At 45.5% G+C, this 12,773-nt stretch overlaps 1 protein-coding gene across 3 annotated transcripts in view; it reads right to left on the bottom strand.

The window, feature by feature from the left end:
• Positions 1 to 12,773, bottom strand: part of LOC146869156 (Y+L amino acid transporter 2-like) — a 181,392-nt gene that overhangs the window by 42,833 nt on the left and 125,786 nt on the right. For all 3 annotated transcript variants that reach the window (XM_085640892.1, XM_085640896.1, XM_085640889.1), the window contains exons 3-4: positions 8,545 to 8,670; positions 5,641 to 5,785 (exon numbers count right to left, since the gene is read on the bottom strand). In XM_085640892.1, the coding sequence (XP_085497018.1) occupies positions 5,641 to 5,785; positions 8,545 to 8,670 (271 nt within the window). The remainder of the gene's footprint in view (positions 1 to 5,640; positions 5,786 to 8,544; positions 8,671 to 12,773) is intronic.

Below are 12,773 nucleotides of genomic sequence, written 5' to 3'. Positions count from 1 at the left end.
AGACCCATGGGACTACAATATGCCTAACATCCCCAACGTCCCACAAGACGATCTTTACCCTTCCAGACCTTCTCCACCAGAAGACTCATTGGGGTTCAACCACCTATTACAAAGGGCGGCACACTATCATGGGGTAGATTTACACACCGACCCCGTGGAGGAAGATTTCCTCCTCGACACATTCGACACCACACATAGGTCTACGTCAATATTGCCTATGCTCAAAGGAGTGGTAAAGCATGCGCCAGAGATTTTTAAGGACCCAGTTAGAGCCAGGGTCATTAACCCGCGCATCGAGAAAAAATACAAGTCCGCCCCCACAGATCCCCCCTACATCAGAGGGCCAGCACCACTGGATTCTCTAGTAGTATCCACCGCACGTAAAAGGGCAAACTCCCAGGCATCAGGTGAAGCACCACCACCTGACAAAGAATCTAAGTTATTGGACGCATCAGGCAAGCGCACTGCATCCCAAGCTGCCAATATATGGCGTATCGCCAATACTCAAGCGCTACTAGCCAGATATAACAGGGCCCATTATGATGAATTAGAAAACATAATGCAACACCTCCCTGAAAAATATAAAGCTAGTGCCAACAAACTAATCCAGGAGGGTAAAACTATTACCAACACCTCCATACGTTGTGCCCTAGATGCAGCAGACACAGCCTCCAGGGCCATAAACACTAGCGTCCTCCTTCGTCGCCATGCCTGACTACGGATCTCAGGGTTTAAACAGGAGGTACAAGCCTCCATCCTCAACCATCCCTTTGACCAAGAACATCTATTTGGCCCAAAAGTGGATGAGGCCCTAGAGAAAATGAAAAAAGATACTGACACGGCAAAATCTATGGGAGCCTTGCAATCACACCCTCGCAGACGCTCCTTTCGCCGCTCTTTCGGAGCACATCCAGAGGTTATTCCTCAGACACCGCTTCCACTTCATATAAATCCCCTACTCAGTCCACCTTCACAAGGGGTTATCAGAGAGGCGGCTACAGGGGTAACAATAACAAAGGCAGAGGCAAAACGAACACCGCCCGCTCTGCCACACCGCCTACCCAATGACTTCCCCCCGCTCCCCCCAGACCATCCCACTCCGGTCGGGGGCAGACTCCAAAATTTCCTTCCTGTCTGGGCTACCATCACCTCAGACAAATGGGTAACACAAATAATTTGGTCGTGCTCCTGCCTAGAACTAACATCTACCCCCCCCCAAACATTCCACCCAGGCAACGTCCAATGTCACAAGAACATCTAATGTTGCTAAAGCAGGAGGTAATCTCCCTCCTACAAAAACAGGCAATAGAACACGTTCCTGCCAACCAACAAAATATGGGCGTCTACTCCCTATATTTTCTCATACCAAAAAGGGACGAGACTCTACGGCCCATCCTAGACCTCCGGCCCCTAAACAGATACATACACTCAGACCATTTTCACATGGTAACGCTTCAGCGGGTACTTCCGCTCCTCTCCCAAAACGACTTCCTCACCACTCTGGACCTAAAAGACGCGTATTTCCACATTCCAGTGCACAACGCTCACAGAAAGTACCTCAGATTTGTAGTGGACGGACAACACTACCAATTCAAAGTGCTCCCGTTCGGAGTCACAACAGCACCACGAGTATTCACCAAGTGCCTAGCAGTGGTGGCAGCACATCTGCGAAGACAGCACATTCACGTCTTCCCATACCTAGACGACTGGCTGATAAAAGCCAGTTCATACAATCAGTGTGTACAACACACCTCCACCACGATCCAACTACTTCACCAACTGGGCTTCATGGTAAACCACAAAAAGTCCCATCTACAACCATCCCACATAAAACAATACCTCGGTGCCACCATAGACACCTCAAAAGCGATAGCCTACCCCAATCCGGCCAGGATTGCAAGCATTCAGGCTTTACGCGCAAAATTCATAGCACAACACTCCCTTCCAGCTCGAGTGTCAATGCAACTAATAGGGATGATGGCCTCTTGCATTTTCATAGTACCTCACGCAAGACTCCAGATGCGTCCTCTCCAAGAGTGCTTAGCGCACCAGTGGAACCAAGCCCAGGGTCAACTGACAGATCTGGTGTTGGTAGACGGTCGCACCCGTAACTCTCTGCAGTGGTGGAACACCACAAACCTTTCCAAAGGTCGACCGTTCCTAGACCCGGTTCCTCAGATAGTACTAACAACGGACGCATCGCTCTCCGGCTGGGGAGCTCATCTATTACATCTCACCATGCAGGGCACATGGACACCTCAACAGAAGTTACTCCATATCAACCATCTGGAGTTACTAGCAATCTTCTTAGCCCTAAAATCTTTTCAAACACAGATTTCAGGCAAGGCAGTCCTCATCCGCACAGACAACATGACAGACATGTATTATATCCAAAAACAAGGCGGCACACACTCTCCACAGCTCTCTCAACTAGCACAGAGCATATGGAGATGGGCCATACCCCAGAAAATCTTTCTCCTAGCCCAGCATGTCCCAGGAGTCCAAAACACTGTGGCGGATCTGCTCAGCAGACAGACACAACAGATCCACGAGTGGGAGCTTCACCCGCAAGTTCTTCACCTGTTCTTTCAAATGTGGGGGCATCCACAGATAGACCTCTTCGCCACCCACGAAAACACAAAATGCCCAAGCTTCGCCGCCAGATACCCATACCCATTGTCCAAAGGAAATGCGATATGGATGAACTGGTCAGGCAGATTTGCGTACGCTTTTCCGCCTCTCCCACTCATTCCACTAGTGGTGCGCAAACTAGAACAACACTCCCTCACGCTACTCCTAGTAGCTCCAACGTGGGCCAGACAACTGTGGTACACCACACTGCTGGAACTATCTGTAGTACCGCACCAAAAACTACACCTCTCTCCACGCCTCTTAACCCAGAGCCATGGAGAGATCAGACACCCGGACCCAGCTCAGCTCAACCTTGCGATCTGGCTCCTGAAATCCTAGAATTCGGGTACCTAAATCTTCCCCCTGACTGTATGAACGTCATCAGAGAAGCTAGACGACCTACCACTAGAGCGTGCTACGCCGCCAAGTGGAAACGATTTCTTGTTTATTGCCATAACAACACCATCAATCCCCTGGACGTGTCCATTCAACACATCATAGGCTACTTACTCCACCTACAAAGGTGCAATCTAGCCTATACGTCCATTCGACTACACCTCGCAGCTATTGCAGCTTAACTACAAAACAGGCAACATCTACCACTTTTTAGAGTACCTGCCATTAAAGCCTTCATGGGAGACCTTAAAAGGATAATTCCCCCCAGAGTACCACCCTAACCTGTGTGGAACCTTAATATCGTTCTCACAAGGCTAATGGGGCCTCCCTTCGAACCTCTGCATAAATGTCAACTACAATTCCTAACATGGAAAACCGCTTTTCTGGTAGCCATCACTTCCCTTAGAAGGGTCAGTGAGATACAAGCAATTACTATTCAGGAACCTTTTCTCCAAATGCACCATAACAAGGTTGTTCTCCGTACCAACCCAAAATTCCTCCCTAAAGTCATTTCCCCTTTTCACCTAAACCAATCTGTAGAACTACCAGTATTTTTCTCGCAACCACAGACCGTTGCAGAAAGAGCTCTTCACACACTAGATGTCAAACGAACCTTACTCTACTATATCGAGAGAACACAATCTTTCCGTAAAACCAAACAACTGTTTGCCTCTTTCTCTCCACCACACAAGGGCAACCCCATCTCAAAATCAGGGATAGCTAGGTGGATTGTAAAATGCATTCAAATTTGCTACCACAAAGCAAAACTAACGCTATCCGTTCCCCCTAAAGCCCATTCTACACGGAAGGTAGGGGCTTCCATGGCATTCTTAGGGAACATCCCATTAGATGATATCTGCAAAGCAGCTACATGGTCAACACCGCACACTTTCACTAAACACTATTGTGTAGATGTGCAAACTAAGCAACAAGCTAGTGTGGGCCAGGCTGTACTCAAAACAATATTTCAAACTACTGCAACAGATGCGGGTGGTCGCCGCTAAGGTTGGGAACTGCTATATAATCTATGCAAAAGTGTGTAATCTGCAGCTCATATGCCTCGAACGGAATATGCTTCTTACCAGTATGCATCTGTTCTTGGCATGTAGAGCTGCAGATCTACACACGCCCACCCGCCTCCCCGGCTACCTGTATCTGTTCCAGTTTATCTTATTTAGATACACACACATGGGTTTCTTCACTGTTATTACTACGCTCCATCTTTCCCTGCTGGAGAAAAACAATCTGAGGATGGAGCCTAAGCCCATTCGCAATACAATCCAAAGGAGGAGTCACCGACCTCGTGACTTCCAAACACTTTCCAAGAGGAAAAACAAACTGCAAACATCCGGGCCCAACACCAGATGGCGATCTATGCAAAAGTGTGTAGATCTGCAGCTCTACATGCCAAGAACAGATGCATACTGGTAAGTAGCATATTCCTTTCATACTCCTCTGTACCATTTTTGCAATATAAGAATGACGTTACTAAAAATAAATGCACCTATCGCTTAACTATAAATAACTCACAGAGGAGTTCTTTATCTTACTACTGCCAAGGAAGTCCAGGGTTACACTTCCTTCTTAGGGACCACTTACCTCTAGCACAGAATTTTGACTAATCCTCACTGTCTTATTTGCCTTGCTGCACCAACCCAAGAGCGAGATCCCACGAGAGGAACAAATTGACACGTTGGAATAGGGAACCAGTGACCACAGGAGAAAGGGCTGGGGGTTTTTCCTCAGAAATGTAGTTCTAGGGTTGAGACATGAGACCTTGCCCAGCACATCACAGGGTCTCCACTGGGGACTGGTCTAATACATATCAAGTGAGATTCTCTGGGAGAGAGGGAATTCTAGGATGGACATTGTATTTAAAGAACGGCTACCCGTTCAGTTGGAGTTTGAGTCTGGTGTTGACGCTCTGCTGACTAGAGACTTGATTTCATAAAATGAACAAGAAGAAATTTAAGGTCTCAGAACTAGGAAGATTTTCCAAGGAAGGACTTGTAGGTTGCCCCCTCTTGAGGAGATGCAGGTGAAAGGCTGGTCTCTCTGCTGCCACATATCGGCAGGGCTCCCACAGACTGGTATGAGGAGGCAGTAGACAACCTCGACTACATCTGAGGCACTCTCTCATGTCAAATCTCATCCACTTGGCTCAATGATTCTTGCAAACAAGCTCAAGCAGATGATACTTTGGGACTAGCATGCAGTTCCTTTTTGCAATTTAGGCTAATGCGTTTTAACTCTGTACAATAGTGCATCTTACCCGTCTGCAAACCGGTGTGTATTAACCCCTCTGCACATCACTACATGCTTACCTCTATGTACATCAGTGCACTTTTACTGTATTTGGTACGCCCTTACCGTTAAATACAAAATGTAAGTTGTACACTCGTCTCTTAGGGCACACATTGATCTCAGTGCGTTTACCTTTGTAGGTGCACTACTAACCCTCTGTAAGATGGAGCAATCTCATCTTCAGGCACTTGTGCACTTTGACCTCTCTGTATGTTGGTACTGCCCTGTATAATATGTTTATAGCAGCTCTCTTCTCTCGCTGTATTGAAGCAATCTAATATCACTCTCCTTCTCTTAACAGTCTCTTACCTCTCTGGGTTCTTGATCTCCTCTGTGACGAAGTTGAGGGTGTCCCATCCGGAGTAAGAGAAGAGGGCAGAGTAGAGTGCTAAGGCGATGTCACCTGGATGGTAAGAAGAGCCTTCAAAGGAGTTCTCAAAGTGCTCAGATTTTCCTGGAAGAGGTGAAGACAAGTCAGTCAACTTATCCATTCATTTTGAATAAGAATTTGGAACTCTATACTCATTCAACTTCTGAGAACTATCCTCATCTCCTTGCTCTTAAAACTCAGGCACAAGAAACCTATCTGACTCATTTCTCTAGGTTGCATTAATTGTGGACTCTCTCTTTCAGCTCTGTTGTGTTAACTCTACATTCATCCAAGTTTGTGATCTTGATTCCTGATTCTCTCCTTCATCTCAGTTGTGTTGACTCGTCACTACTGCTTAATTTGTGCTGTGATCACAGGTGGGGTTTGGGCACCAACAGTCATTTTCATCATCAGATGTTGACCCAGAGAGAGAAAAACTAAAAAGGTGACAGGACAAGAAAGATAGAAAACCAGTGACAATAGAAGAACACAGTGATGAAAAAGTATTGCAAGAGTCTGATGAAGAAACATGAAGAGTGGCACAGAACAGAGGCGCGAGGAAGCAAGAGAATGAAGCCTTGTTAGATAGCCCAGCATTCAGTAGAGCCAGCTGCAGGCTCTTGGACTTATTTTATATGTAATTTTTTGTTTGTTTACAAAATCAAGCCCTGCTCCTCACGTTTCAGGCTCAGTGTGTTACTATCTAATTCACTCAACCAGCTTGTCTGTGTTGGCTCTTGGCACACTCGCCCAGCACATTCACTCATCCAGCTCAGTTATATTGAGTTCTGACTCATCCAGATCCATCATGTTGAGTCTTACCTACTCACTCATCCATCTCAATGTATTGTTCCCTAACATGCTCATCCAGCTTGTCTGTGTTGGCTCTTGGCACACGCGCCCAGCACATACACTCAACCAGCTCAGTTATATTGAGTTCTGACTCATCCAGATCCATCATGTTGAGTCTTACCTACTCACTCATCCATCTCAATGTATTGTTCCCCAACATGCTTGACCAGCTTGTCTGTGTTGGCTCTTGGCACACACGCCCAGCACATACACTCAACCAGCTCAGTTATATTGAGTTCTGACTCATCCAGATCCATCATGTTGAGTCTTACCTACTCACTCGTCCATCTCAATGTATTGTTCCCTAACATGCTCAACCAGCTTATCTGTATTGGCTCTTGGCACACTCGCCCAGCACATTCACTCATCCAGCTCAGTTATATTGAGTTCTGACTCATCCAGATCCATCATGTTGAGTCTTACCTACTCACTCATCCATCTCAATGTATTGTTCCCCAACATGCTCGACCAGCTTGTCTGTGTTGGCTCTTGGCACACACGCCCAGCACATACACTCATCCAGCTCAGTTATATTGAGTTCTGACTCATCTAGATCTATCATGTTGAGTCTTACCTACTCACTCATCCATCTCAATGTATTGTTCCCTAACATGCTCATCCAGCTTGTCTGTGTTGGCTCTTGGCACACACACCCAGCACATACACTCAACCAGCTCAGTTATATTGAGTTCTGACTCATCCAGATCCATCATGTTGAGTCTTACCTACTCACTCATCCATCTCAATGTATTGTTCCCTAACATGCTCATCCAGCTTGTCTGTGGTGGCTCTTGGCACACGCGCCCAGCACATACACTCAACCAGCTCAGTTATATTGAGTTCTGACTCATCCAGATCCATCATGTTGAGTCTTACCTACTCACTCGTCCATCTCAATGTATTGTTCCCTAACATGCTCATCCAGCTTGTCTGTGTTGGCTCTTGGCACACTCGCCCAGCACATTCACTCATCCAGCTCAGTTATATTGAGTTCTGACTCATCCAGATCCATCATGTTGAGTCTTGGCTCCTCACTCACCCATCTCAATGTATTGTTCCCCAACATGCTCGACCAGCTTGTCTGTGTTGGCTCTTGGCACACACGCCCAGCACATTCACTCATCTAGCTCACTTATATTGAGTTCTGACTCATCCAGATCCATCATGTTGAGTCTTACCTCCTCACTCATCCATCTCAATGTATTGTTCCCTAACATGCTCAACCAGCTTATCTGTGTTGGCTCTTGGCACACTCGCCCAGCACATTCACTCATCCAGCTCAGTTATATTGAGTTCTGACTCATCTAGATCTATCATGTTGAGTCTTACCTACTCACTCATCCATCTCAATGTATTGTTCCCCAACATGCTCATCCAGCTTGTCTGTGTTGGCTCTTGGCACACGCGCCCAGCACATTCACTCATCCAGCTCAGTTATATTGAGTTCTGACTCATCCAGATCCATCATGTTGAGTCTTACCTCCTCACTCATCCATCTCAATGTATTGTTCCCTAACATGCTCGACCAGCTTGTCTGTGTTGGCTCTTGGCACACACGCCCAGCACATTCACTCATCCAGCTCACTTATATTGAGTTCTGACTCATCCAGATGCATCATGTTGAGTCTTGGCTCCTCACTCACCCATCTCAATGTATTGTTCCCTAACATGCTCGACCAGCTTGTCTGTGTTGGCTCTTGGCACACGCGCCCAGCACATTCACTCATCTAGCTCACTTATATTGAGTTCTGACTCATCCAGATGCATCATGTTGAGTCTTACCTCCTCACTCATCCATCTCAATGTATTGTTCCCCAACATGCTCATCCAGCTGGATTGTGTTAACACCAACCCAGTTCAATCATGTTGACTCTCAAGACACTCCTCTTAGTTGTGTGGACCCAGGACAGACTCCACCAGTGCATTTTGGTTGACTATTTGGTTTGGTTGTGATGTTTCCCAACTCAATCAGCTGAGATGTGCACACTCACCCTGGCAGATTTTCACAATGCCTGCAATGATGACAGCGATTAGTGCCAGCACCTTTGCGTAGGTAAACATGTCTTGCACTCGTGTGCCCCATTTCACGTAGGCGCAGTTCACGAAGGTGAGCAGACCTGGGGGAGAGAAGGGAGCGAGTTATGAGCATGTCACTGAACACTCTTCCACATTACAAGCAGGGTTCATCATTTGATGGGATTTATGGTTTTAGATTGTATTGCAGCTTTAAATGGCACTTTCTATCTGTTGGTGGGGTACCCACTCAGGTAGCAAGCCATACTAAGTAGGGTGCGTGGTTGTAGGTGTGCTGTCTTTGTTATGAGCCTATAATGGAAGTGTTTCCATGAGGTGGGCTTATCATGATAAGGGACGCAACGCTTAATAGTGTGAGGATTGAGGAAATGTGGGAAACGCTGGGTAATTTGAGATTTTAATTATCTGGCAGCAACGCTTACCTCTGCATGTCCATATTATCTGAATTTACCAGGGCCACCAGGGTATATGTATATAGGGGCAGATGAACAAGAAACTGATGTATATGTACAGATGCGTCATTTTCCCTGCACCTCCATACAAAGCCCTTGCACCACGATGGATGTGCCGTATTTACAGTACGGAGCACCATGGCGCAAGAATTGACAGATGCATGTGAAATTGTGACGCCTCTGTTGACGCAAAAGTGACCCATTGCTGGAGTTGCTCATGAAAGTGACGCAACTCCAGCAATGCGCCACAACAGATTTGTGAGTCTCATTTAAAACGCCCTGTGTCATTCCTTATGCCTGGTCTGAGCAGGCATAGGGATTTTGTCGCAGTGAAGGCGTGGAGTGACGCAGTGTAATGGAAATTTCACTGTGTCAGTTCTACATGGCTTTTTGCGGGGGAACGCCCACCCTACATATATTATACCTGACGCAGGTATAATGTGGCGCAGGGCTTTACAACGTGACAAGATGCATCACGTTGTAAATTGACCGCAATGTGGCGCATTGTTTATGCTGCATCACAAAAAGTGACGCAACGGCAGCACAAAAGTGTCGCAAGCAGCTTGTAAATCTGCCCCTTAGCATGTGGTTAGCCCAGCTTAAACGTGGCTGTCGAACCTCCTAATAGGTGCTCAATTTGAGCCTGTGGTTTCCGGTGCTCAGCACCGGCACTTATTTGTCAGCACCAGCACTTATGACATTCTGCCACATGGCGGTGCTGTTTGTTTCATTTAGATCCAAGCACAACAATTGTTTACACTATGAATGACTAATACCTGCTGCCAAAGCCACTCTTTTAGTTTTGGGAGCCTGGAGTTGTCAGAATTGTTACACTTCTAGGAGTGCGACAGTTATCAGCTGTGTTGTTGCTGTAACCGCACCGCTGTCAGTGGCAAAGGGCGGTACAAGAGGAAGTGGCCTCCTGGCTCGATCCCTGCCAGCTATGTCAGTTCAGTTCACAAAACTTTATTCGGATAAACATAGTATCCATAAAAGTACGACAATGGTTAAAAATGACAGGGAAAAAAGTAACAATACATAAAAGTTAGAATTACAGTTGTAAAAACAGAATATCATAAAATTCGGATGACAGAATAAAACAAGAGTCCTCAATAATAAATAAATCACTAATATATAAAACCAATCCAATCGATGGCTAAGAACTGTCCGTGCGTGAATGAAACTCAGTGATTAGACATTGTCTTACGCGCCCTGGTGGCAATTCTCAAAAATGTGCTTAGACGAAAAACCAGGTCTTCATCAGCCAAGGCAAGCATACATGAATAAGCAGAAACCAAACTAATAGGCCTGCTCTTATTAAAAAATGGGAAAAGAAGCCACTTGATATATTTCATGTAATATTTGCAGAAAAACAGAAAGTGTTGATTTGATTGGCCACTCACCCCGTCACATGGGCAGGGTAGTGAATCGAGTTTCGGATGATAATCCAATGGGAAACACAAAAGCAGGCGGAATAAGAGGCACCTTTCCCACCGACTCATAGGTAAGGTGAGATAATTTGGTCGGGGTTAGCAGTGCCGTTCGTAGGCCATATAACTGGAAACAGTAGGTTTATTTGATTCCGACACAGTTCTTACGGTGTTATATAATGAATAAAGAGCGCTTCTAAGTTCTCTTTTATTTACAGTTTCTGCTTCACTAGGATTTAAGAAAATGCAGCCCTTATTGACGCTGCATAAGCTTTGATACACTCCAGATAGCCAAGGAATATCCATCCCCTTCTCACACTTCAAACAGTCTGTTATGATGTTTTTAGTTAAGGGAGCCGCCTGATTCTTCCAGACTGATAGCCAGAAGAGAGCTGGCGAGCGCGTATAAAATCAGATATATAATATAAATTCAATTCCTTGTGGCAAATGTATTGTGGGGTCGAGATTGGGATACTCAACAGCTTTCTACAAAACCCGTTTTCTTCCTGCTGAATGCAGGAACTATATGCGGTGCCCCAAATCTCAGCTCCGTACGTGGCCACAGGGACACATTGTAATTTAAAAAAAATTAAAATAGCACCTGTGTTCTTTGGGCGGGGAAAACTAAAAATAGAATTAATAGTCTTTGAGAACTTGCTCCTGGAGTGAGTAAGATGCTCAGTCCAGGAGCCGTTCGCAGCAAAGACTACTCCGAGATAAGGAAATTTACAGGTTCTTGTCAATTTTTGATTGCCGGCAACAATAGAACTAAGCTGGCATTTTCTAGGGCCACAGGACATTAAAAATGATTTTTTTAAATGAATGCACAAGTCCAAACTATCCATGAATTTAACAAAGGACTGTACTAGGATACGTAAAGAATTAGGAGTGCGGCCTATAAGAACCGCATCATCTGCGTAAAGTAGTACAGGAAGAGGTCGCCCGAGAATCATGGGGACATCTTGGGTCACAGGTACCAAAGACTTATTTAGACCATTAATATAAATAATAAAAAAGGAGGGGGGCTAGGACACATCCCTGCCTGACCCCCCTCCGATCTTAATGACTCCCGAAACCTCTCCCCCACTACCTATCCTCAGCTGAGCCTCGAGGTCTTTATGGAGGTATGCCAGAACATGTACCAGTGGCTCATCCAGCCCATAGGCCAGTAGGATAGCCCACAGCCTTGACCTGTTCACAAGGACAAATGCTGAGGACAAATCCATGAAGGCCAAATAGACCGGGGAGTTCCGAGCGATAGTATACTTCCCAATTACAAGGTTGAGATTAAGGCATTGTTCTTTAGTGCCAACCTTGCTACGGAAACCTAACTGGCAAGGCTCAAGAAAACTACACTCCTCTGACCATTCCAGGATCTTTTTGTATAAAACTCTGCCCAAAATTTTAAGGGTATTATCAATCAATGAGATCGGCCTATAATTGCTAGGCTGAGACCGATCCCCCTTTTTAAATATTGGGACAATAATGCTCTTTGCCCAAGTGCTAGGTAGCGGGCGTGCATTAAATTGTTAAAAACGTTCAAAAGGAGCGGGTCCCAGAAATCTGGGTGCCACCTATGTCTTTTTACAAATTAAGCACTGCTCTTAATGTTTAGGTATGAAGCAGATCAAAAAGGAGGGTAGGTATATTGGGATGACCATTCTCTATCTGAACATTTGGCTGAAGACAGCAGTGCCCAGTAGTCGGCAGTAAGTATTCTAATTCTTGCCAGTGGACAGTGCCTCCAAGCAGACACCGGTGACCAGGATCTCACCACCAGGAGCACAGAGCTGTTGATTGGCGAGATCCTAGCTGTTTCAGAGGTAGATTTTTAGATTTTACATTCTCTGGGGTGTCTACAGCCAGATTTTTTAGGAACTACACCTTTTTTCCCTACCACTTAGGGGAGAAGTACCCAAAAAAAGGAGATGGGTCCTGAGTCTCCTCATTTGTATGTTTTTCCCACATTTAAAACCTTTTTATGAAATTCCCAATGTTGGCTTGAACAAGCCCAGGTGTAATGTGAAGAGAATCTAGAGCTTGGCGCTGAAGTGGATAGCAAAAATTGTTTGTCACATGATTGAACAATTGTAATTCTCTCTGTTTTCTGCTCACATTATTTTTTTGTTATATTATTCATATTTTTGCCTTTGTTTTTTTTTCCTTTTTGTTTTTACGAAGGAAGATGTGTTGTGTTTCTATTAAATTGCCAGGTTGTTTTTAGGTCTCTCCTGAGACAGCGCATGCGCTGTCTCTTCGAGACATTTAGTAAGTGGCTTTTAAAAGTGCCACCAGAGGTTTTTG

The sequence above is a fragment of the Triturus cristatus genome, chromosome 1_1 (genome assembly GCF_964204655.1).
Source record: "Triturus cristatus chromosome 1_1, aTriCri1.1, whole genome shotgun sequence".
Taxonomy (NCBI): domain Eukaryota; kingdom Metazoa; phylum Chordata; class Amphibia; order Caudata; family Salamandridae; genus Triturus; species Triturus cristatus.
The sequence above is the reverse complement of the archived record's forward strand: the minus strand, read 5'-3'. Positions and strand labels throughout refer to the sequence as shown.